Source organism: Lampris incognitus, chromosome 1 (genome assembly GCF_029633865.1).
Source record: "Lampris incognitus isolate fLamInc1 chromosome 1, fLamInc1.hap2, whole genome shotgun sequence".
In the NCBI taxonomy this organism is placed as follows: domain Eukaryota; kingdom Metazoa; phylum Chordata; class Actinopteri; order Lampriformes; family Lampridae; genus Lampris; species Lampris incognitus.
In genome coordinates this window covers 118789984-118817424 of record NC_079211.1, presented here as the reverse complement: position 1 = coordinate 118817424, position 27441 = coordinate 118789984, and the positions used below count along the sequence as shown (strand labels likewise).

At 45.4% G+C, this 27441-nt stretch overlaps 1 protein-coding gene across 1 annotated transcript in view; it reads right to left on the bottom strand.

Moving 5' to 3' along the window:
* LOC130111890 (netrin receptor UNC5C-like) overlaps positions 1-27441 on the bottom strand; it is a 375592-nt gene that overhangs the window by 43730 nt on the left and 304421 nt on the right. The window contains exon 9 of the mRNA XM_056279187.1: positions 10827-11018. Coding sequence (XP_056135162.1) covers positions 10827-11018 — 192 coding nt within the window. The remainder of the gene's footprint in view (positions 1-10826; positions 11019-27441) is intronic.

The window sequence follows — 27441 nt, the reverse complement described above, 5'->3', positions numbered from 1 at the left end:
GAAAGAGGAATGGGAAGATCGATGGAAGGAAGTTAATTTCAGCATTTCTTTATTTTTTAGTTAATTAAGGTAATTTATCATTGTGAATGTCAGAAGATGGTCCACATTTAACTAGTCCACAACACTTTGCTGCTGTATTGAGAAAGAGAAGAAGATATTCAAGTAGGGGCTAAGACATCATCTTGGAAAAGAAAACTACTACTAGAAAAAGACAAGCTGTTGGGTTATATGTACAGCTAATCTTTGTAATACCGAGCTTACCACTGCCATAATTGATACTACTTTGTAAATACTATGGATTGGTGAAGTTATAAACTGTCTGAATGCTCCTCAGAGATGAAGACAGGGCACATGTTAAATGTGAAGCTCTTTGAAATGTTGTATTCTGCAGAAGCTAGCGTCCCTGACAAACAAAAAGCTGCCTAGACTTCAATCCTGAATGTAAACAAGTCACCTTTGTTAAAATGCTTAACACGTCTACAAAATAATGTCACACTTAAATTCTACTAATTGAAAACTGGTTTTGCACCTTCCCCTTTCATGCAGCAGTATTTGTAAAACAAGATAATGGTGTATATATATATATAATCTCTCTGATTCTCTCTTTGAATTCACACCATGTTTTCAAGTTTAGTTGGACTTTTCAAAATTGAAAGCAGTTATCGATTTTTTTTAATCCTTTTTCTGCTTGATGAGCTAATATACATTTGCCATGTACACAATAGGCCCAGTGAGAGTCAAATGAATGCCTGTGTAAATTGTTAACTATGTTTCACAGTTATGTCCATTCTACTGTAGTTTGTAATTGCAATCCAACTTTAAACTCTCATTCCCCATGCCATTTGATAGACAATTTACAGCTTGTTGGAAAATTTTGTGAAAATACCTCCAGGCTAAAAACATAGGATCTACCAATTACAGTCCATGTTTTCATCTCTAGTGAAAGTTTATTATGTTATTACATGTTCAGCATACAATATTTTTGCCCTTGAGTTGACAGCTGACATGAGTGAGTGAATGGTAACCACCTTAGCACCTTTCAGTCATACCCCTTGACACACCGCATCTCATGCTGGTAACTTTATGTTTGCATTTGTGTGCAAGGAGGTGAACATACTATAAAAACATGCACACACTATATACAATGCACACATGCATTAAAAAAAAGTCACACACACAGAATATACCATAAATACACATGTGGGCACACAAAGAATACCACACATGCATACACACACAATATATACAAATAATATGGAAATTCACGCTTGCTCACTCTCACTCAAATACATATATATGAAGTAATGTGGGCAATTGCACATTACTATTACATTAAGGGACTGAAGTAAGTGGACAGATAAGCACTCAGAATATTTCCATTTTCTCCCTTTGCTCATATAGTAAAGGCTAGCTGTAGCCATGGGCCAACTCCAGAGAGCAAGGTGATTGCTGAGCAGTGTAGTGTGCTAATTAGTTTGCATGTCACAGCATGCAAGTTTTGCATTTGAGTGCCTGTTAATTTTTCCTACAGAGTGTGTGACTGCCCTCAGCTATCTTTCCTTGGATTTCTTTGATTGCATCCAAGAAACAACAGATTATAAAATGTTGTCTTGGAGAAATTGGTATTGCTCGATTACGAACATATAGGATATTTTAGATCCTTATGGCAAACATTTCCCTAACAAATTCTACAACAGCTGTGGCGATGTTACAGATCTGTGCTTTCATTTGGCTCAGTTTGAAGGCTCTTGTGATGTAATTGCCACAAATATTTTAGATTTTTTTCCCCTGGTAGATGAAGTTGCAAGATAGGTTCAAATATGCTTTTCCTTTTCTTTCCATATTCCATTGTGCTCTCTCTCTCTCTCTCTCTCTCTCTCTCTCTCTCTCTCTCTCTCTCTCTCTCTCTCTCTCTCACACTCTCATCAGACTGCTTTTTCTTAAAGCCAGTGGGTATTCCTGCCAAATCATCCCTGCTGAAACTTAATTAACAACAGAATGCTAGAGAGAGAGTGAGAGAGAGAGAGATGGAGAGCGAGAGTGAGAATGCGTGAGCGAGACAGAGTGAAAGCGAAAGAGAGAGCATAAGAAAGAAAAAGGGATGAAAACAAAGGTGAAAGCAGCAGAATGAGAAACAGGAAGGATAAAGAGAAAGAGAATAGGAAAAAATAACAGAAAAGTTAAGGAGACAGTGGCAGGTATAGAGGAAAAAAAGAAAGCGGGGGAGGTAGACAGCAGTGGAGAGACATAATTCTTCATTAATGGTAACCCGAGATGGTCCCTCAACACAGTGACAAGCAACCTTACGTTTCACTGATGAAATGCCACACTGCCCCCACGTACATACACACAAGAACACACATGCATGCATGTGCGAGCACACACATACACACACACACACATCCCGCTTATGGTCTACCAAATTGCATTCCATTCTCTCCAACCTCACATTTCATTTTTACTGTATAGCCTGATTTGAATTTTAATCCTGCGTTTAGCACTTGACTATAAAACATACCAAAACACCCACAGATGTGCATGTCAAAGTATCCTATACCAGGTGTATAGGAGACAGCCAAAACCTCTCCTTGCAGAGAAGACATGGGTAGCCAATGCATTTGACGATTGTTTCACCAGGATAAAACACCATTGCTTTGCAAACACAGCCCCTCCCTGAATCCTTCCTTTGAAAACTATAGCTTTTACTATTTATTACTGATAGGTACGATCATTTATTTTGAATCACTCACTATCAAGCTATTTCTATATGCAATTCGAAGTTGTGAATTAAATATTCAAAGTTGTAGATTTATATATATATATATATATATTTAAATATCACTTAATGGAAAAAAAATTACAAAAAAAAAACACAAAGGATTTTGCCCTTGAGTGAGGTCGCAAATTTGAAGTGTTAATATTGGAAATATTGTTTCAAGTGTTCATATTGGGTATATGGTTTTCCATCACATTTCAATTTCTGCAGCACCATTATCCAAAACACAGGATATGACGTTACTCTCCCTGTGCCGTACTCCATCCAGAGATGGCATTCACACCGAAGACCAATTCAGACAACAAACTAATAGTTTTGTCAACCCAAGTTACTCTTGTCAATCCTGTCATCCATTTTCAAACGATGCTAATGATTTAGTCTCCTCTTGGCTTATCTATCCCCTCAAAAAAAAAAAATGGGAACAAGATCAATAGGTCGACCCCGGTGCTGACTTCTGGACCCAAATCTGCAAAAATGTCTTCTCTAGATCCACCAATACAGCCATACAACTCATACAAGACTATTCATTAAGTATGTTGAACAGGAAAAATTATGTTTAAAATCGGTCTTATAGACTCTGAAATGTGTCTGCACTGTGCACACAAAACACCACAGACACCTACATACATGTCACATGGAACTGCAACCCAATTCTGGCGTGATATTACTGATAACCTCTCTCCACTTTTAGGCTCCCACATCCTACTTTCCAATTCACTGTGCTTACTAGGAGATTTAACAAACATCAGCTTATTCACCATAGCCCTAATCATCACCAAGAAAACTATCCTCATGAACTGGAAATCAAGAAGCTCAATCAATATTACACTTTGGAAAAATCTACTAATCGAATACATATCAATGGACAAATTATCTCCTGCCATTAAAAAAACAAACTGCTGAGTTTGACATAATCTGGTATCCATTTAGTCATACCCTAAATTCTAAATTTCCGCACCGATTTCAGTCATCACTTCTTTTTGCCTGTCCACCATCGACGATAAACATACACACCATCATTTACACTTGGCTTGGGCCCTAATACACATAATAGGGCTATACAACCGGAGGGTTTTTCTGTTGACCCCATGGACCGTTCCATGAGGATTATTGGCAAAGTAAAGGGAGGTGGTGTATGCTTATTTGTTAACAATCCATGGTGCACTGACATAGAAATAGTTTCTCAGTCCTGTTTGCCAGTGTTGGAACAACTAACAATAAGGTGCAGGCCCTTCAATCTCCCAAAGGAATTCCCCTGTGTCGTTAACCGCTGTCTACATACCGCCGCAATCTATTGCTGCAGTGATATGGGTGAACTCTTGAGCCATTAACAGGCAAGAGAACTTGCACCCTGAGGCCATATCAATTGTAGCGGGGGACTTTAACTACTGTAACCTGAAATCTGTGCTACCAAAGTTTACCAACATGTCACCTCCCCAACCAGAAGCAGTAAAACTCTCAACCACTGTTACTCCACAATCAAGGCAGGTTTGGGAAATCTGACCACATGTCAGTGCTCTTGTGTGCTGCCTACGAGCAGAAAGTGAAGAAGGTGCCGTCTACTGTGAGGGCAGTACAGTGCTGGACTACAGGACATGAAACCAAACTTCAGGGCAGTTTTGAATCAACAGACTGGTCAGTCTTTAAGGATTCACCTTCGAGTTTGGATGAGTGTGATGAATTGGTCATTGGCTATGTTAAATTCTGTTTGGACAACTGTGTCCCATAATGGACTTTTCCTTCCTAACCCAACTAGAAGCCCTGGATTAACAGCGACATTTGCCTGAGGTTTAGTGAGTGTACGTTTTTTGTCTTTTCTCCCCAGTTGTACTTGGCCAATTACCCCATTTTTCCAAGCCATGCCGGTCACTGCTCCACACCCTCTGCCAATCTGGGGAGGGCTGCAGACTACCACATGCCTCCTCTGATACACGTGGAGTCGCCAGCTGTTTCTTTTCACCTCACATTGAGGAGTTTCTTCAGGGGGACATAGTACTTGGGAGGATCATGCTATTCCCCCCAGTTTCCCCTCCCCACTGAACAGGTTCCCCCGCTAGTGCAGCGACCAGGACGTATGTATACCCACATCTGTCTTCCCACCCGCAGACACAGCCAATTGTGTCTGTAGGGATGCTCAACCAAGTCAGAGGTAACACGGGGATTTGAACCATTGATCCCCGTGTTGATAGGCAACGGAATAGACTGCCACACTACCCGGACACCTGTAGCACTGCTTTTAAATTGGGGGACAAGGAACGCTACAACAAAATCCATGTATGACTTAAGGAGAGCCATCAAAGCCGCTAAAAGACAATATAGGGACAAACTGAAAAATGACCAAAGTGGCTGTGACTCGTGGCATATGTGGAGGGGGCTGCAGGTGATTATGGACTATACATCTAAACCTAGTGTGGCTATCAACACATCTGCCTCTCTTCTGGATGAGCTTAACAACTTTTATTCCTGCTTTGAAGCTCACAACTTGGACCCATTGACAGCAGCACAGTGCCCACCCGATAAAATTGATCTACAGGTGTCAGGTCTGTACCTAAGAAAACACCTGTCTCTTGCCTTAATGATTAACAACCTGTTGCTTTGACCTCTGCTATTATGAAGTGCCTGGAAAGATTGGTTATATCATATATAAAATGTAACACTCCTGTTACCCTTGACCCATTACAGTTTGCAAACTGTTCCAACAGATCTGGAGATGACATTTGCTCAGCATGCTACTTTAGTACACCTTGGAAAGAAAAATACCTATGTCTGAATGTTGTCTGTCAATACAACTGTAACATCAAACTGGTGTTGAAACTCAGAGGTCTCGGTCTGGGCAACTCTATCTGTAATTGTCTTTTTGATTTCCTGACAGGCAGGCCCCAGACTGTAAAACATACTCATCCACATTAGTTCTTAGGACCGGCACACCTCAGGGCTGCTGTCTCAGTCCCCTATTGTACAGTCTGTTTACCCATGACTGTGTTCTCTAGCTCTTCTAGGCTCCAGCATCCTGTGACCCTGAGTTGAATAAGCGGCTTGGATAATGGATGTTTGGATAGCTGTGTTACCAAATATGAATTTGCAGATGACACCACTGTCTTCTTCGTCTTCTTCTTTCAGCTTATTCCCTGTTTCTCAGGGGTCACCACAGTGGATTTTACAGTTTCCATTGATACCCTGTGAGGGCACAGCACCAATGGCGGCCGTGTTTAACCCAGGCCTCGACCGATCTGGTATGGTCTCGTCAATCCGCATTCTGATTTCGCAAAATTTTTACATCGGATGCCCTTCCTGACAATACCACTAACCCTATGGATGGGGGCACAGGTAAAGCGCTGGATGCCATCCCAGTATTCATGGACTTGTGCCCATGCCTGTTGCTACACAGATGACACCACAGTGATCGGACTAATAAGCGACAGTGATGAGAGGGCCTATAAGTGGGAAGTGGAAGATTTAACCATATGATGTCGTGATAACAATCTGTCTAAATGTCAGTAAGACAAAATAAATCATTGTTGACTTTAGAAAAATCAGAGGAAATCACATTTCTATTTACATCAATAAGTCATCTGTTGAAATTGTGGACAGTTTTAGATTTCTGGACAATTTTAGATTTCTCGGTTTACACATCACTGACACCTTCACATGGTCTCTCAACACCAGTTGCACCCTCAAGAAGGCACAACAGAGACCATATTTTCTGAGGTGTCTGAAAAGTTTTGGCATGAGCACCAAAACTCTTATGAACTTTTATCACAGTACCATAGAGAATGTCTTGACAGACTGTATCACAGTGTGGTTTGGCTACCTGACTGCTCGGGACTGCAGACCGATTCAAAGGAATGTAAAGACAGCAGCAAAAATCATTGGCATGGACTACCACAACTTCATAATATTTATACCACTCGCTGCAAAAGGAAAGTCCAAAACATCATTAAGGACACCAGCCACCTTGCTCATATTCTGGGACAGCCTGAGGTTTGAACCCAGGACCTTCTTGCTGTGAGGCAACAGCACTAACCAATGGGCCGTGCCACCCCTTTTTTTTCTTTTTCTTTTTTTTTTAATGAAAGAAATATTTAACCACATTAACATCTCATATTTGGACCTTCAATCCCCCAGAGACCATCGAGTTGTACTTCTTTTTCTTTCTTTCTTTCTGGTTTGTTTTCTTTTTTTTGATTTGTTATATTCTGTTTTGTTTTGTCTTGATTATGTCTGATTATTTTGTGACTCTGTTACCTCCTTTTTCCTATCTTGCAACACCATGTTTTGTATTGTTTTACACTTGTATAGTTATCACTTTGTTGCACAAATATAGTAAAAAAAAAAAGGAAGAAAAAAAAGTCTTGTGTTGGCTAAGTGAGACTTTGTGTGCCCTTAAAACCAGATGAAGAAAGCCTACCTAATTTACAATCCAAACATTTTAACCTTCTTGTATATTTTTACAATTTTCTAAACATCTGAATTTTTCATAACATCTGAAACATCTATGGGACATAGAACATTTCTATGTCCCTATGACATAGAAAGGGCGATGTGTAGAACTGTAGCAACTACAGAGGTATAAAGTTGATCAGCCACAGCATGAAGATATGGAAAAGAGCAATAGAAGCTACGTTAAGAGGAGAGGTGATGATTAGCTAGCAGCAGCATGGTTTGCTTTGAGAATGTTGATGGAGAAGTATACAGAAGGCCAGAAGGAGTTACATTGTTTCTTTGTAGATTTAGAGAAAGCATATGACAGAGTGCCAAGAGAGGAGGTGTAGTATTGTATGAGGAAGTCGGGAGTTGCAGAGAAATATGTAGGAGTGGCGCAGGATATGTAGTATGAGGGCAGTGGGACAGTGGTGAGGTGTGCCGTTGGAATGACAGATGGATTCAAGGTGGAGGTGGGATTACATCAAGGATTGGCTCTGAGCCCTTTCTTGTTTGCAATGGTGATGGACAGGTTGACGGACAAGATCAGGCAGGAGTCTCCATGGACGATGATGTTCGCGGATGACATTGTGATCTGTAGCGAGAGTAGGGTGCAGGTTGAGGAGAGCCTGGAGAGGTGGAGGTATGCACCGGAGAGAAGAGGAATGAAAGTCAGTAGGAGCAAGACAGAATACCTATATGCGTGACTGAGAGGGAGGACAGTGGAATGGTGAGGATGCAAGGAGTAGAGGTGACAAAGGCGTATGAGTTTAAAAACTCAGGGTCAACTGTCCAAAGTAATGGAAAGTGCAGAAGAAAGGTGAAGAAGAGAGTACAGGCAGGGTGGAGTGGGTGGAGAAGAGTGTCAAGAGTGATTTGCAACAGAAGGGTACCAGCAAGAGTTAAAGGGAAGGTTTACAAGATGGTTGTGAGACCAGCTATGTTATATGGTTTGGAGACAGTGGCACTGACGAAAAGACAGGAGGCAGAGCTGGAGGTGGTAGAGTTGAAGAGGCTAAGATTTTCACTGGGAGTGATGAAGAAGGACAGGATTAGGAACGATTATATTAGAGGGACTGCTCAGCTTGGACAGTTTGGAGACAAAGCAAGATAAGCAAGATTGAGATGGCTTGGACATGTGTGGAGGACAGATGTTGGGTATATTGGGAGAAGGATGCTTAATATGGAGCTGCCAGAGAAGAGGAAAGAGGAAGGCCAAAGAAGAGGTTTATGAATGTGGTGAGGGAGGACATGCAGATGGCTGGTGTTGCAGAAGACAGGCAGAAATGGAAACGGATGTTCCCGCTGTGGCGAACCCTACCGGGAGCAGCCGAAAGTAGTAGTTGTAGTAGTAGTAGTAGTAGTAGTAGTGGTGGTAGTAGTAGTAGATCTGAATGGAAACATGGTTATTAATGGAAATTATACCCTGGATTTCAATATAAGAAAGAGTATGACTTTCAACCAGAAAATTTGAAATTGTTTGAATGTGTCTGTGTGTGTGCTAACTGTATATGTATGTGTGCGTTTGGGGGGGGGGGGGGTATGGTTGATTACAATTCTGAGAAAGTGGGAGCCTATTGTCAGTATTCATCTACTGAAATGGATTTCTCCGGTCTATGTTTTAGATATTTCTAACAGATAAGGATGTTTAAAGCCAAAGGCATAATTTCACAGCTTCTGTAGACCAATACCAGGTATGAGACCAATACAGCCTAGGATGTGTGTCTAATCCTCACTCCAATAAAGGTGCCCTGGGTATCAGTGTGTCACCAGTTACGGTTATAAATATGACACTTTCTGCATTCAGAATTAGTCAGTGAACAGGAGTGGTGCGTTGTGACAGATTGTTGCGTCAGCTGCTCTGTGTGTGTGTGTGTGTGTGTGTGTGTGTGTGTGTCTGTGCATGCGCGCACGCGTATGTGTGTTTGGACTCGTGTGGATCTTGCTCCCTCATCCATTTCCCATAGACATAGAAAGAGAAAAACGACACTACAGACAGGGGAAAATGAAATATGGCTCCACTTTAACAGGAAGACAGACGGGGAGTGCCTGCCTCAGAGTCACTGTGACGGGAGAGAGAGCAAGCGAGAGACAGAGATAGACAGACAGACAGAGAGAGAGACAGAGAGAAAGAGAAGATGCAGGTAAACAGGAAACATGATTCTTCTGAACGTTGAGATGGAAAGAAAGAAAAAGAAAGAGAATGAGGCAAAGAGAGAGAGAGTGAGAGCGAGAGTGAGAGAGGGAGGGGGGGGGAGAGAGAGAGAGCGAGAGAGAGAGAGCGAGAGAGAGAGAGAGAGAGAGAGAGAGAGAGAGAGAGAGAGAGAGAGAGAGAGAGAGAGAGAAGAAAGACATGCGAGACTCCTTGATGGAATAAGAGCCATTGTAGACTGACAATGTGCACAGTAACTGTGCACTGATAGTAAGATATCAGTGCTACAATGAAGCCATGAGAGAAGGGTTAGCTGGATGTTGTTGTGGAAGTCCTGTTCAAAAAAAGAGAGAAACAGGCAGAGAGAGAGAGAGAGGGAGAGAGAGAGCAAGAAAGAGAAAGAGAAATCTTTATTCAAGGGATGCAGCATGGACGAAGAGTAAAGGTCAGATTTTATCAAATACAGCAGGGCCAACCGCACAGAGGAAGGCGTGGGTGCGTTCCCGAGACTTGGGAATCAAAGTTCAATCTGAATGGGTGTCATACAGGCAGCATTTGTAAACTCTTATTCTTGCCAAAGCCAGCTGCCTCAATTATGCTGACCATGGAGCAACTCCCATTGGCTGACAGGATGAGGTAGTGAATAGTTAGCTTGAACCTGGGTCTTCAACTGGAAAGCCCAATTTAAATCTGCCATAACAGTAAACATCAACCCTTTTGAGGTGCCCCTGAGCAAAACAGGAGTGTTGCTTTGTAGCTAACCCTGCACTTTGACCTCCCTGTTGAGAGGCTGCCAACAAAAAGAGAAATTTTCCCTTCAGGAATCAATAGAACATTGCAAGAAAAGGAAGAAATTGGAGATACTCAAAATAAAAGATTTAGTTTGATTTGGTGAAGAGCCTCCCTTGGACCGTGTGGGTGGCTTATCAGGATGAAGTACTCCTTACATGGTGTGCCTGAATCCAAATCACCACCAATGTTTTTTTAACCTCCTATCGGTTCTTTTTTTTTTCCAAAGAGCATACATGACATAAGGGCAATTTGACCAAAAGCAAATACATTTTTCCATATCAGTCCTTTTAAAAAAAATTTATTTCTGATTTTTCCCTTTTTTCTCCCAATTTAGTGGCCAATCGATCCCTATTTTAATTCAAACACCCACCCTCGTATTGCATGCGTTCGCCAACTGCATCTCTCCGGCCGGCAGTCTCGAAGGAAAGCGCCTCCCCACTTTCGTGACAAGGCGAATCCAAGCCGAACCACTGTTTTTCCGACACACACAGAGACGCATTCACATGACGAACACAAGCCGACTCCGCCCCCCTCCCGAAGACAGCGTTGCCAATGATTGCTGCTTCATCGAGTCCGAGACCGGGACGCGAACCCCAGTCCCCAGTGGGCAACTGCATCGACACCAAGCCGATGCTTAGACCGCTACGCCACCGCGGACTACTTTTTTTCCATATCAGTCCTTACCTGATCTGGCTGTTTTGATATTAACGGACTGAAACCCTCCGTTGAGCGCTGAGGTGTCAATGATGTCCGAGTCAAAGTCACGGTGTGTCTTGCGGTAGACAAAGAGGGCCACGATGACGGAGATGACCAGGCACATAATGACAGCAATAACGATGCCCACATACAGCGCCACGTCATCCGTAGTGGGGGCAGCTGGAGGAGAGGGACAGAAAATCAGAGACTGTCATTGAACAGGAGCAAAATGTTATATTTTATAAGTTGAAAATTTTATATGTTATGTCATCCATAAAGGCAAGAAAATAAAAGTCACGAAGTCACCAAATAGTGGAAATCTGTGCATCATCCTGCACTGTAAAAAATAATCTGCCGGTTTAAGTTAAAAAAAAAGAAGTAAGGCAACCTATTAAAAGCCTTTTTCTGAGTAATCTCAACTAGAGTGTGCAAAACTCTAATGATCAATGATCACTTCTCCATAACATGGGGGCTACCAAAGAGCAACAGTTCATAACATAAAACATGAATGTGTGTCACACACACACACACACACACACACACACACACACACACACACACACACACACACACACACACACACACACACACACACACACACACACACACACACATTTCCTTCTACTGTCGCACTCTCTCTCTCTCTCTCTCTCTCTCTCTCTCTCTCTCTCTCTCTCTCTCTCTCACACACACACACACACGCACACACACACACACTCATCGGATTCGTCTGTCTTTACTGTTGCTCTTTGGTAGCCCCCATGTTATGGAGACGCCCTCATTGATCATTTGAGTTTTGCACACTCTAGTTGAGATTACTCAGAAAAGGGCTTGTAATAGGTTGCCTTACTTTTTTAAGTTAAACCAGCAGATTATTTTTAAAGTGTAAAGCAGTGGTTGGGGTTTCTCACTAACTTTTTTTTTTCTCATTCTTTTTTTCTATTAGAAACTTTGAAAAGTGTCTCAGGAGCAGTGCTCAAAACTAATTAGTCACATCTTTCTAAAAAATGTATGCTGTATCAGAATTTTTTTCGGTTAAGATAATGGATGGATGGGACAAAACTGCCAAATTCATGGACCATCTCAACAGGTCCTGTATCAAACAAAAGTTCAGACAGAAATTCGCCTGTGCAGACAGAGAGAGAAGGAGAGACAGAGAGAGACACCTTTCATAAAAGAATGACTGACACCGCCATTTAAAACTTTACAAGCCTGCCAGTTATTCTCCCAAAAAGCTCCTTCGATCGCTCCACAATTCAGCTGAAACTTTGACAGTGAGAACAATGACAGTGTTGTGTGATGTTTTGTACTGATGACGATGGCAAAGGAGTGATGAAAAGTTACCAAACGAGAGGAGATGAGAAGAACAGAGTAATGGAGGAGCAGACAGACGGTGAGAGGAGAGCAAATGTGAAGTAAAGGAAAGGGGAGGAGAGATAAAGAGAAGGCAGGGGAATCAAAAATAGATGAGAGAAAAAAGAAGAAGCAGATAGAATAGAAAGGAGGAGCGCAGAAGACAGACTATTAAAGAAGAGCGAAGGGGACAGATGAGGAGGGGAGGTGGGAGGAGTGGTAAAAAGAAGGAAGAAGGGGGCATCTGGGTAGCGTAGCCATCTATTCTATTGCCTACCACCATGGGGATCACCGGTTCGAATCCCCGTGTTATCCCCAACTTGATTGGGCGTCCCTACAGACACGATTGGCTGTGTCTGTGGGTGGGAAGCCGGATGTGCATGTGTATCCTGGTTGCTGCACTAGCGCCTCCTCTGGTTGGTCGTGGCACCCATTCAGGGGGGAGGGGGAACCGAGAGGAATAGCGTGATCCTCCCACACGCTATGTCCCCCTGGTGAAACTCCTCACTGTCAGGTGAAAAGAAGTGGCTGGCGACTCCACATGTATCGGAGGAGGCATGTGGTAGTCTGCAGCCCTCCCCGGATCAGCAGAGGGGTGGAGCAGCAACGGGACGGCTGGGAAAATAGGGTAATTGGCCAAGTATAATTGGGGAGGAAAAGGGGGGAAACTAAAAAAAGGGAAGGAAGGAGGAGGAAAAGGCGAAAACAAAGAGGAGAGGGAAGTTAAAAAAGAAGACAATATGAGAGGAGAGCACAGCGGCAAAGAGGGAGGCTAGCAATAAAAGAAATACAACGAAAAGGCAGGGGGTAGGAGAGGGGGAGGGAAAAAGAGGACAAGAGACGAGATAAGAGAACCGAAGTGGGAAAAGAGTAGGAAAGAGTACCAAACGGAAGGCACTTGAACTTCAAAGCAGGAAAACAAACAAGCCTACACATTCGACATGAAAGCGAGTGTGAAACTTTTTCTTTCTATCAGTCCCTCACACTTAAAGCACTCCTTGTATAATCATGTCCTCTGTAGCTAGTAGGAGGGGATTTGTCCTCAGCTATTAAGAAGACTCAAAAGTATAGGAATGCTCCTTTTAATCCGCCCTTAAAGTTGAGAGGCAGATAACAGGCTTTTAGCTACAAACAGTCTGAGTCATTTGCCAAAGGATTTGCTGTTGTCCCTTCACATGGAATAGGTTCAGAAAGCCTGAACCTGATTATGCACGAAACAACCCTTTGATGATGTGCACCAACATTCACAGTTGCAAACATATTTCATGAAAAACACACACACACACACACACACACACACACTGGAGGAGGGAGGGGAGAGGTCACTCCTGGGGATGTTGGTAATTAACCTGTCATGTAAGGCAGCTATAAACTGCTTTTACACTCAGGGCAAGTCTTCCTCAAAAATTCATATCTTGAGAATTTATTCACAAACTCATTATAGGCCATCAACAGGCTTGCAGACTATTGATAATTGATCATTAATCTTGAAAGAGACATTCAAATATCTGATCTGTGCTGTTCTACCACAAACTACCTGGCAGTTGTCTAGAGGAAGGTGAGAATCCAGGAAATGTCAGGACACACACACATACACACAAACAACTGGAGAACTAAATGTACACATGCAAATGGAGCATATAGAAGAAGTGCATGCACAACGATAACACATCATGCTTAATTGCCCACGAGTCAGAAGGTTTTGACAAATTGCATTGAATAGTCAAGCTCCAATTAAGATATTAGACAGCTGACAGAGTCAGTGTGAATTTGTGTGTGTGTGTGTGTGTGTGTGTATGTGTGTGCGCACTGACCTTTAAACAACATTCTATCACACTGCAATATTCTGTCTTGTGTAACTTACTGAAACATGAGGAATGGAGTGTCATTTTTTCCTACTCAATACCATGAGAAAGTAGGACCTTTGTGTCTCTATTAAGGTGTATCTGTATGCCTTCACAAATGTGTGTGTGTGTGTGTGTGTGTGTGTGTGTGAGCTGTTCACTTATTTACGCACAGTCTTGAGTCTGAGTTGCAGCATTTCTGGTGTGTGTGTGTGTGTGTGTGTGTGTGTGTGTGGCAGAACTCCCTGAATAGCCTACCTTGCAAGACCTAGACCTCCCATCATCTTTCAAATAAATCCTACATGCAGTCAAGACCCTGAAAAACAACAAAACCCCTGGACCTGATAACATTCCAGCTGAAATCCTCAAGGAAGGAGGTTACCTCTGTACGAGGACACTGTATCTCTACACCCTTGAGGTGTGGCATCGCGAGTGTGTCCCCAACAGTGGAAATTGTGATCATTTATAAAAACAAAGGAGACAAATCCATCTGCTCCAACAGTAGGGGTATTTCACTACTGGCCATTGCTGGAAAGGTCCTAGCCAAGATCATGTTCCGCAGACTAACACTTGCAATAGCTGAACGGGTCATACCAGAGTCACAATGCGGCTTCCGAAAGGATAGAGGGACTGTTGACATGATCTTTGTCACACACCAGCTCCAGGAGAAATGCTGAGAACAGCACAAGGATTTATATACAGCATTCATAGATCTCTCAAAGGCATTTGATACAGTTAACCGGGCCCTGCTGTGGCAAGTCTTGAAGAAATTTTGATGTCCACCCACGTTTATCACCATCCTTGGACAGTTTCACTCAGGAATGATGACCCGAGTGGTAGTGGGGAACCACAGTTCTGAGCCTTTTGGTGTGCAGACTGGAGTCAGACAAGGCTGTGTGCTAGCCCCAGTCCTGTCCAATCTTCTTAGTTTCTGTTACAACACTGTTGCAAAGGAGGATGGAGAAGCAGGCTGTCAGTCACCACTGACTTCAGGCTCGATGGTAACCGATTCAACATCAGGAGATTTGAGACAACCACCAAGTTAACCTCTGAGAACATTATTGAGCTACAGTATGTCGATGATTGTGCCCTGGTAGCTCACACACCAGAAGACCTACAAAACACTCTGTCGGCAGTTGTAACTGCATACAGCAGAATGGGACTGATCATCATCACCCAAAAGACAGAGGTAATCTGTCAGATGAGTGCCGGTCTCCCAAGACACCAACACCCTTCACAGCAAAAGGGCAACAATTGGCCACTGTTCCTGCCTTCAAATATCTGGGACGCATACACCTGCACAATGGATGATGAGATTCAGCACCACCTCAAACAAGCCTCAACATCTTTTGGTCATCTAAGGAGAAAGTTTTTCCAGAACAGCAACCTCAGTCTCCATAACAAAGTGCTTGTTTACAGAGAAGTGTGCATCTCCACACTACTCTATGGATGTGAGGTATGGACCATCTACAGCCACCACCTCAGAAGCCTGGAGGCCTTCCATGTGAGATGTCTCTAGAGGATCCTCGGCATTACTTGGAAGGACAGAGTGCCACACACCGAGGTGTTGGAACGGGCAGGTAATTGCAACGTGGAATCTACCCTAAACCACCATCAACTCAGGTGGCTTGAGCATGTCATTCACATGCCCAGCCAACGACTCCCACGTAAAGTCCTCCACAGCCAACCACACTTTGGTCAACGCACTGCTGATGGGCAGAAGAAGCGGTTCAAAGACCAAATGAAGACCACACTGAAAAGATGCCAGCTCAACCCCTCTTCTTTGGAGGAACTTGCCTCCTGCTGCACCATCTGGCGCTCCCACGTCTCAGAGGGAGTGAAAACCACCGCACACAACACTGTGCGGCAAAGCTTGCAAAGAGGCATGCTCGCAAAGCTACCCCCCCCAGCACCACTTTTACATGCCGGATCTGCAACCGCAACTGTGCATCCAGGCTCGTACTATTCAGCCACCAAAGGACTCACAAATAGGAGAAGGTGGTCATTGTCGGATATGATGGACAACCAGCAAGCAAGCATGTGTGTGTGTGTGTGTGTGTGTGTGTTGTTCACTTATGTATGCACACTCATGAGTCTGAGTTGCAGTGTTTATGGTGTGTTTGTGTATGAAATAAAATTGCAATTTCTGGTTCACGGCGGCACGCTGGCGCTGTGGTTAGGTGGTCGCCTCACAGCAGGAAAGTCCTGGGTTCGAGCCCTGGGGTAATCCAACCTTGGTGGGTCATCCCGGGTCGTCCTCTGTGTGGAGTTTGCATGTTCTCCCCATGTCTGCGTAGGTTTCCTCCAGGGGCTTCGGTTTCCTCTCACAGTCCAAAGACATGTAGGTCAGGTGAGTCGGCCATACTAAATTGTCCCTAGGTATAAATGTGTGTGTGTGTGTGTGTGTGTGTGTGCGTGTTTGTGTGTATATGTATGTGTATGTCACCCCTGTGATGGCTTGGCGGCCTGTCCAGGGTGTCCCCCTGCCTGCTGCCTAATGACTGCTGGAATAGGCTCCAGCATCCCTGCGACCCTGAAAGCAGGATAAGCGGTTCAGATAATGGGTGGATGGATGGATGGATGGATTTCCGGTTCATCTAGGGTTCATTCAAACACACACACACACAAACACAAGTCCATAGTGGCAGAATAGAAGCCCAAGTAGCCCACAGTTTACATGGATCTCTGCTTAACGATTGGCTGAGTTTTCTGTCATTCTCTTTGTCTGTCCAATCTGCCATGGGGAGGATTTAAAGAAGGGGGAAACAAGGATAACTCAGCTTTAGCTCATCTCTATCTTCTCTGTGATCTGCCTCCAAAGCAGAGCTGTGCACAATCAGTACTTGAAACTCATTCAGCTACTTTTTTGATCTTGCCTGGCACAAACATGCAAACACACCATCCCAACTGCACCAGCAGATTCATTTACCATAACTGGCGCGAGTAACTGGAAGAGAGATACAGATGTACAGAAAGACTAAGACGGGGGCATCCAGGTGGTGTGGCAGTCTATTCTGTTGCCCACCAACACGAGGATCACCGGTTCAAATCCCCGTGTTACCTCCAACTTGGTCAGGCATCCCTACAGGCACAATTGGCTGTCTCTGCGGGTGGGAAGCCAGATGTGGGTCTGTGTCTTGGTCGCTGCACTAGCGCCTCCTCTGGTCGGTCGGGGCGCCTGCTCAGGGGGGGCGGCTGAGGGAAATAGTGTGATCCTCCCACATGCTAGGGCCCCCTGGTAAAACTCCTCACTGTCAGGTGAAAAGAAGCAGCTGGTGACTCCACATGTATCTGAGGAGGCATGTGGTAGTCTGCAGCCCTCCCCAGATCAGCAGAGGGGTGGGAGCAGCGACTGGGCCAGCTCGGAAGAGTGGGGTAATTGGTCGGATACAATTGGGGAGAAAAAGGGGACCCCCCCCCCCCAAAAAAAAGACTGAAAGAATGGCAAGTCTAATCGAGACTAATCGAAAGAACATATAGCCATCTCGATGTTTCCCCATGATTATATTCAACAGAGGAATAAAAAAAAAACTTTGATGATGATAGGTGTAAACCAGGGGTGCCCACTACGTCGATCGCGATCGACCAGTAGATCGCGAAGGCAGTGCTGGTAGATCTCCATGACATTCGAAAAAACTTCTTTTTTTTCCCAAGACATTAGCCTATCATCTGTCCTCCATTTGGCATTTGCCTTTTGATTGACGTAAAGGACGGCCAGTCTGCTGTTGCCTAAAACCAAAGATTCTAGAGCGGAACCTAAAACTTTGTTACATTAGGTTACCATAACAACCAGAGCCCTTCTTTAACGTACCTTGAAGTTCACATGCCCGCAACGTGAGCTAACGCAGAACTGCATCGAGCTAGCTAGTTCAACTCTCTAAAAAAAAGCTCTACAAAAAAGTGAAACAAAACAAAAATGAGTGGGGGAGCCGGATCTAGCAAGAAACAAAACATGTACTGTAGCGAACTGCCGCGGCCGGGAAGCGAACTTGTATTGCCCGCACCGCAGGAGACATCGCTAACCGCTCGACTAAAGGGTCAGACCCGCCAGCCAGTGGCCAGCGTGTCATTTTACAGTACCATTTCCATGTGGAATAGGAGGAGGACTTTTTTTCACCATGTCTTATTCCAAATGCGTTTGTCTCATCTGTCAGTCTAGCATTGCTATCCCAAAAAAAGGAAATGTGGAGAGGCACTTTCGAACTGTTCATAAAAACTATGACAATGACTTCCCTCCAAAAAGCGAGCTGAGAAAGAGAAAGGTGAGGGAACTAAAATCGCAGTTAATCGTGCAGCAATCACTTTTCCCGCAGCTGCATTCAAAGGCAAAGGCAGCCACCGAAGCATCTTTACGGGTGAGTCACTCCATCATTAAGCATAAGAAAACCTCCCAAGGTGGAGAGATGATGAAAGAGGCCTTCCTTGAAGCAGCAGATTCGTTATTTCGGGACTTTAAAAACAAATCAGAAATATTATCTTCAATCAAAGCTCTCCAGGTATCAAGAGATTCCGTCACAAGGCGCTGTGAAGTGATGGGCGATGATTTGACACAGCAGCTTTGGAGGGACATCGTGGACTGTGAGTGTTTCTCGCTACAATTGGACAAGTCTACGGACATAAGTGATACGGCCCAATTGTGCATTTTCATTCGCATGGTGTTTCAAGATATGACCGCAAAAGAGGAGCTGTTAACAATACTAGCCATGAAGGAACACACGCGGGGAGAGGACATTTTTCAAATCTTCAAAAACTTTGTGGATAAAATCCAGCTCCCAGTGTGTAAACTGGTGTCAAACACCACGGACGGTGCGCCTGCTATGGTGGGCCACTCTAATGGATTTATTGCCAAGCGCAGGGAGGACGATGCTTTCCCGGACTTCCTTAATTACCATTGCATATTACATCAACAAGCATTATGCGCAAAAATGCTAAACATGAAAGAGATCATGGATGTGGCAACCAAACCCGCCTGTTCTATTCGAGCAAGGTCTCTTCAAAGACGGTTGTTTCGTACACATTTGGAAGAGGCCGACTGTAACTACTCTGACCTCTTGCTACACACTGACGTGAGAAGGCTTAGTAAAGGGAGATTCTTGCAGAGATTTCGAGAGCTCTGTCCGGAGATTAAGGAGTTTCTCCTTATCACTAAACATGCGGAACACAAACAACTTAATGACAATCAGTGGCTGCTAGACTTTCCGTTTTTAACTGATTTAACCAACATGTTGAACGAGCTTAACTTAGAGCTGCAAGGAAAAGACAACAGCGTGGTAAACATGATCAGCTCAGTTAACGCTTTCAAACGGAAAATGCAACTTCTGTCCTCAAAATTGCAGCGCCGTGATTTGGGAAACTTCCGAAACCTCGCAGCAGAGCTGGAGAAGCAAGGGAGGGCGTGTGCGCAACTTGACAGTGCACGCTACACAGAGCAGATTGAAAATGTCCGGTCAGACTTTGACAAATGGTTTCAAGACTTTGCTTTGCTTGAGCCAATCGCTACATTTATGTGCTACCCATTTGGGGAAGATACAGAGGTGGATTCCCTCGCCTAAACAATGGCATCACTGTTTCACCTGAACTCGTCTGCAGTGGAGGATGAGATGCTGACAGTACAGGCTGACATTCAGCTTAAGTCCAGGGCGCATGGAGAGTTTTGGAACTTACTTACAGAGGACAAGTACCCAAACATGAGGAAATGTGCAACCTCCTTGACGGCATTATTCGGCTCTACTTATTTGGGTGAGTCAGCCTTTTCTCACGTGAAGATTATCAAGTCCAAATACCGTTCCACCATGACAGATGATCATTTGGAGGCCTGCTTGAGGCTGGCTAACAACAGCTACTGTCCGAACTATGTAACCCTGTCTGACTCCCTCCAGTGCAGGTTATCATCACAGTAGAGAGGTAGAGATCACAAATCTATTTAACACAGCTGTAAAGGTTCATGCAGTGATGCAATTTCAACATAGTGTAGTAGCAAGTGCTTGGTATGATTATTAAGGTTCAATATAAATGCAAATCCATTGCAATACTGTATATGTAACACAACATGTATATAAATACACACACTGTATATAAATGTTCATATACTATATGTAAAACATGTAATGGGTATTTTTATTATTATTATTTTTAATATGAGTAGATCATTTTGACCTGGTCATTTTAAAAGTAGCTCATGAGTCAAAAAATTGTGGGCACCCCTGGTGTAAACTAACAACATTTTGAGTCACCAGAAAGTGGATTATATGTGTTTTGTTTTTTTTGTTTTTTTTTATCATGTAATCATGAAATACACACATGCAACTTCATACAAATTCTCTAAGCCACTGGACACAACAGTTTTACTGTCTAACACTGTCAGCCAATGAATTCAGCAAAATCAAAAAAATGTAACAGATGATAAACCATTAAAAATGCGATGGTGAATTTGAAACTTAAGGACAGGCGCCGAAGTTGTGTTGAGTCCATCCCTGACAGAGGATTTGTTATGTAGAAGCAGTGCTGTTAGAGACGGACAACTAATGAGTTCCCAAGCTTGTCATGTCGTGTCTTTGAGAACAGACTGCGATTTACTATATACTAGCTGAGAGGTGGAAGGGTGTATGCAGATCTGGATAAAATATTCATTCAGCATGGGGGCGTCCGGGTGGCGTGTCGGTCTATTCCATTCCCTACAAATATAGGGCTCGCAGGTTCGAATCCCCGTGTTACCTCCTGCTTGGTCAGGTGTCCCTTCAGAAACAATTGGCCATGTCTGCGGGTGGGAAGCCAGATGTGCATGTGTATCCTGGTTGATGCACAAGCGCCTCCTCTGGTCGGTCGGGGCGCCCATTCAGAGGGGAGGGTGAACTGAGAGGAACAGCGTGATCCTCCCACACGCTATGTCCCCCTGGTGAAACTCCTCACTGTCAGGTGAAAAGAAGCGGCTGGTGACTCCACATGTATCGGAGGAGGCATGCGGTAGGCTGCAGCCCTCCCTGGATCGGCAGAGAGGGTGGAGCAATGACCGGGACAGTTCGGAAAATAGGGTAACTGACCAAGTACAATTGGGGAGAAAAAGGAAGGGAAAAAATAGTTGTTCAGCATGCGCTCAACAGTGTGAAGAGGCGAGGCAGTGAGCTTTTTTTTTTTTTTTTGCTGTTGACTCACTGGCAATGCAGAATTATGAATTTCACTATCGAAAGCAAGCAGAACTTTTAACATTTGCAATGATCCCTCTTGCTTTTCTCCAAGTGTTCATTCCTGTGTTCATCTTTGTCTGAGTCAAGTAACCACTAACTCACATTTTAAAGATGGACCTGCTCCAACATAACCTAAACAGCAGCTGTTACAGTGAATACAACACACACTGTCATTGGGTCGCTGTGGAGATGTAATGAGCATGGCGATAATGTATGTAAAGCCAAAGAGATTTTTTTTCTATCTGTCACTAACCCCCCCCAACACACACACACACACACACACACACACACAAACACACACACACACACACACACACACACACACACACACACACACACACACACACACACTTGCTTTACTTGCTTTAGGTTGTCCGTCGTGTCCGATGATGACAATCCTGCCTCTGTCACTTGTGAGTCTTCTTATGGCTGTAAAGCCCAATCCGCGATCCACAATGTCTGCCGCAGACAGAACAGGTGAAATCACTGACTGGGGGTGTAGGTGTGGTACTCGCTTCATGTCTCTTCAGACGTCTTCTGGTCCGTCGATCACCGCGGTCCTTCTCGAGGTTTTGCACCCCTTGTTGACAGAGCTGCCGCCAGATGGAGCGTTGGGCGGCAGTGTCTTCCAGCTGGCTCGGGTTCAGGCCGCACTTTTTTATGATGGTCTTCAGCTGGTCTTTGTACCGTTTTTTCTGGCCCCCCGCCAAGCGGCGGCCAAGCTGTAGCTGGCCATACATCACTTTACGCGGTAAGCGCTCCTTTGGCATCCTGATGACATGACCGAGCCATCGAAGTTGGTGCTGGTTGACTGTAGCCTCCATGCTGATGCAGTTGGTCTTGCGGAGTATTTCAGTATGGGGCACTCGGTCACGCCAGGTTATCCTCAGGATGCATTGTAGGCATCTGATGTGGAAGGCCTCAAGCAGCCTGAGGTGGTGGCTGTACAGGGTCCACGCCTCACAGCTGTAGAGGAGAGTCGTGATGACAACTGCCAAGTGGACAGATATTTTGGTGTGGAGGTTGAGGTCTTTGTTTTGAAAGACCCTTCTCCTAAGTCTGCCAAAAGAGGATGACGCTTGTTTAATCCAGTTTTGCATCTCCCTGTCGATGCTGCAGTCATCAGAGAGGAAGCTGCCCAGGTATTTGAAGGATTCCACTGTTGCAAGTGGTTTGTCGGAGATGTTGAAGGTTGGTGAATGAGATGGAGGAGTAGATGCCCACTGGCATACTACTTCAGTCTTTGCCACATTTATAGAGAGCCCCAGCCTACCATACGCCCTTGCAGCAGCTGCAAGGGTAGCTTGTAGTGCCTCGGATGTGTGGGCCACAACTGCACAGTTATCTGCGTACTGTATCTCGATGATGTGCTCAGATGTCATTTTTGTGACCGCTTGGAGCCTACGGATGTTAAATAGGTTTCCATCTAGTCTGAAGTCCACAGTAACCCCACTGTCCTTCCTGATTTCCTTGTGGAGCAGCAATGTCACACACAGGAGGAATATGTTGAAGAGAACTGGAGCAAGGATGCACCCCTGACGTACCCCGGTGCACACCCTGAAGGGCTCGGATTCCAGGCCTCTAATGGTCACACGTGCCATCATCCCCACATGAAATCTTTGAAGGATGTTGACAAACTTTCGTGGACAGCCAAACTTCAGGAGGATGTTCCATAGGATGTCCCTGTTGACTGTGTCGAAAGCCTTTGACAGGTCGATGAAGGCTATGAAGAGGTTCTGATGTTGCTCCCTACACTTCTCTTGGAGTTGCCGTGCTGTGAACACCATGTCCACAGTACTCCTATTCTTCCTAAACCCACACTGTGACTCAGGCAACAGCTCCTCTGAGATGTGTTTTACCAGCCTGTGTAACATGAGTTTGGCCAGGACTTTTCCAGTAATAGCCAGTAGTGAAATGCCACGGCTGTTGCCACAGAGAGACTTGTCTCCTTTGCCTTTATATATGGAGATGATGTTAGCATCCCTCCACTGCTGAGGGACAGTTTCATTCTTCCATACGTGTGAGATGAACAGGAAAAGTGCACGGGTGCAGAGGTAGCCTCCCTGTTTAAAAATCTCTGCAGGGATACTGTCAGGGCCAGGGGTCTTGTTATTTTTCAGCGACCTAACTGCACAATGAACCTCTTCAAAGGTTGGTGGACGGTCAAGGTCTTGGATGGTGGGGCGGACAGGTAGTTCATCCAAGATCGAGGGATCTGTTGGGGAGGGCTGGTTCAAAAGAGTCTCAAAATGTTCTGCCCATCTTTTTGTGATGAGTTTCTGGTCCTTTATGAGGGTGGTACCATCATCAGACTTCAGGGGGGAGACAGAGCAGTTTCTTGGGCCGTAGATGGTTTTCACTGCATCATAAAAGTTGTGCATATCATTTCTATCGGCATGGGATTGTATTTCATTTGCCTTCAATATCCACCACTCATTCTGCAGGGCACGCAATTTTGACTGCACCTCTCTCCTGGATGCTTGCCATTGTTGCCGGAGTGTAGCTGATGTGGGATTGTTGAGGACAGCACTGTGTGCTTTATGCATGCCTTTGAGTATGGAAGTTATTGTGCCTGTGTTGTCATTGAACCAGTCCTGGTGTTTTCTGCTCTTGTAACCGATGGATTGGGATGCTGCCTTGTAGAGTCTGGAGCTCACGGAAGACCATTTCCTGTCAATGGAATCATCCGTGCTCAAGAGAAGCTCAATGTCTTCCAGGTTTTCAGCCAGAGAGAGGCGGAGATTGTTCTGGACCTCAGCCTTTTCTAGCTGGGTACAGTCAAGTCTCTTCTTTCCTGACCTTTGGAGACGAACAGCAGGGCGTACCTCCACCTGGAGCCTGGTCATGATGAGCCGGTGATCTGTCCAGCACTCAGCACCTCTCATTGCACGAGTGAGTAAGACGTCTTTTGTATCAGCACGTCTCACAATGATGTAGTCCAATAGGTGCCAATGTTTGGAGCGTGGGTGCATCCAGGATGTTTTGTGCTTATTTTTTAATTGGAAGAGGGTGTTTGTGATGGTCAAGCCATGCTCAGCACAGAGGCTTAGGAGGCGCAGTCCATTTGCATTGACTTTCCCAATGCCATGCCCACCAATGACACCACTCCACACCTTGTTGTCTTTCCCCACTCTGGCATTGAAATCGCCCAGCAAAAAGATCTTGTCCTCCTTGGGTATATGACGGAGAGCCTCATCTAGTGACTGGTAGAAGCGGCCCTTTACGTCATCCTCTGATGGCAGTGTTGGTGCATAGGCACCTAGGAGGGTGGCATAACGTTTCTTGGCCAGAGGGATCCTGAGCGACATGAGCCTTTCACTTATGCCAATTGGTGTTTCAGTGAGTCTTGGTAGGAGGCTGTTTTTTATTGCAAATCCCACACCATGCTGATGTGGTCCTCCTGCAGGGTATCCCTTCCAGAAGAAGGTGTAGGTGTCCTCCTTCAGGGAGCCTTCATCCAGGAACCTGGTTTCGCTGAGTGCAGCAATGTCAATATTGTAGCGATTGAGTTCCGCTGCAATTGGTGCAGTCCTTCGCTGAGGTCTTTCGGCATTAACGTCCAGCAGAGTTCTTATGTTCCATGTTGCCAGTTTAAAGGGAATTATTTTCTTTTTTTTATTTCGACCGCAGAGTGGAATGTCCCGATAGGTGCGGTAGCCTATGCAGGATGTTTTGAGTGGGCAATGTTTAGGCCACCTTTTCTAGGCCCATCCCCAGTTGGGGTGAGCAGTGTGGCTCCTAAATAGGGCTGCTCAGACACACGGGTCTGCCGAGAGCAGCTGCCACTCAAGCTCAGCTGCTGGCGACCATGAATAGCCCTGTGCCGCTGGCGTGCAGGGGTCTGATTAGGAGCTTCCAGTGCATTCATACCTGCTCCCGTCACCAGACACCCCATCGCCGCCAGACTTTGATCCATATTCCGGTTGCTGGTCTCACCGAGGCAGAGGTGGATACCTGCGCAAAGAGATTATTTACAGTGCTGCTGGGGGTGCACATGTCCCAGCAGCACTTCTTCACTGTGAGAGGGTGGGATCTGGTGGCAACGGGGGCCCAAGACGACCAGCACTCTTCCACAGCTGCAGGAGGCTGCCGGAGCTCCAGTCTGTCAGAGGACCGCCTATCGTGCGCCGCCATGCACGTTGCTTTTCTCTCAGGGTGTGCTCCCCTAGCCTTTGTCATCCTACACTTACCCACAAGGCAGTGGGACAGTGGTTGGTCAAAGCCAGGGCGTATCCACTTCACATGGGCCTGCGCATTAGACCTCTGGGGACCACTGTAGCTCCGAGATCCCCTACAGTTTAGCCAGGGACCGCAAGGTACCCAGTTACCGTGTGTGGCCAGGAGGAGGCACTGCAGGAGTCTTGGCGGTAGAGAGGCTATGTACCGGCAGGGGAGACTTACGCACTCGGCTCCTCTTTTCACCCCCGCAAAGAGGGCTAGCCGGCGGCAGTAGCTGAGAGCAGAGTGTAGCAAGCAGAAGCAGCATGCAGCATGCACTAACTACAAGCACTACTACCCCAGTATTACTGCACTGACGCATCACACACGCCCTGTGCCGCATGCACGCACGCACACACACACACACACACACACACACACAACTTTGTGTAAAACTATCCAATTATATCAGTTCAAGGAAGCTATGATGGCTGAGAGACTGAAAAAAGAGGCATATGGGAGAGACAGATTAAAGGGGAGAGGGGAAGAGAGATCAGGGTGAGAAAAGACAGGGGTGACAGATGAGACTGGGCCAACTTTAGCAGCCTACCTAAGGCAGACATGTACACTAGAAAACCTCACCAAGTGACAGTTTCTGTTATAGTCTATTTCTATTTATATATACTGCTCAAAAAAATAAAGGGAACACCTAAAAACACAATATAGACCTCGATGAATGAAATATTTCAGCTGAAAATCTTTATTTATTAGACAGAGGAATGTGTTTAGAGCAAAATAACCTAAGAATGATCAATGGAAATCAAAATCATTAGCCCATTAAGGTCTGGATTCAGAATCATACTCAAAATCAAAGTGGAAAATGAGAACATAGGCTGATCCAACTTCTGTGGAAATTATTCAAGACGATTCAAAATGAGGCTCAGTAGTGTGTGTGGCCTCCACGTGCCTGTATGCACTCCCTACAACGTCTGGACATGCTCCTGATGAGACGACGGATGGTCCCCATGAGGGATCTCCTCCCAGACCTGGATCAGGGCATCGGTCAACTCCTGGACAGTCTGTGGTGCAACATCGCGTTGGCGGATGGTACGAGACATGATGTCCCAGAGGTGCTCGATTGGATTCAGGTCTTGGGAACGTGCAGGCCAGTCCATAGCATCAATGCCCTCGACATACAGGAACTGCTGACACACTCTGGCCACATGAGGACGAGCATTGTCATGCATGAGCAGGAACCCAGGGCCCACTGCACCAGCATATGGTCTGACAATGGGTCTGAGGATCTCATCCCGGTACCTAATGGCAGTCATGGTACCTCTGGCTAGCACGTAGAGGTCTGTGCGGCCCTCCAAGGATATGCCTCCCCAGACCATCACTGACCCACCGCCAAACCGGTCATGCTGGAGGGTGTTGCAGGCAGCAGAACGTTCTCCACAGCGTCTCCAGACTCTCTCACGTCTGTCACATGTGTTCAGTGTGAACCTGCTCTCATCTGTGAAGAGCACAGGGCGCCAATGGCGAATCTGCCAACCAAGATGTTCTCTGGCAAAGGTCAATCGGGCTGCACGGTGTTGGGCTGTGAGCACAGGCCCCAATTGTGGACGTCGGGCCCTCATACCATCCTCATGCATTCTGTTTCTCACTGTTTGAGCAGAAACCTGCACATTAGTGGTCTGTTGAAGGTCGTTTTGTAGGGCTCCGGCAGTGCTCCTCCTGTTCCTCCTTGCACAAAGGACCAGATAGCGGTCCAGCTGCGGGGTTGTTGTCCTCCTGCGGCCCCCTCCACGTCTCCTGGTGTACTGGCCTGTCTCCTGGTACCTCCTCCATGCTTGGGACAGTGTGGTGGGAGATACATCAAATCTTCTTGCCACAGCACGCATTGATGTGCCATCCTGGATGAGCTGCACTACCTGAGCAACTTCTGTAGGTTGCAGATACCGCCTCATGCCACCTTTAGTGATGAGGGCACTAGCAAAATGAAAAACTAACCAAAGATCGGCCAGAAAAGATGAGGACAGGCAAATGGTCTGTGGCCACCACCTG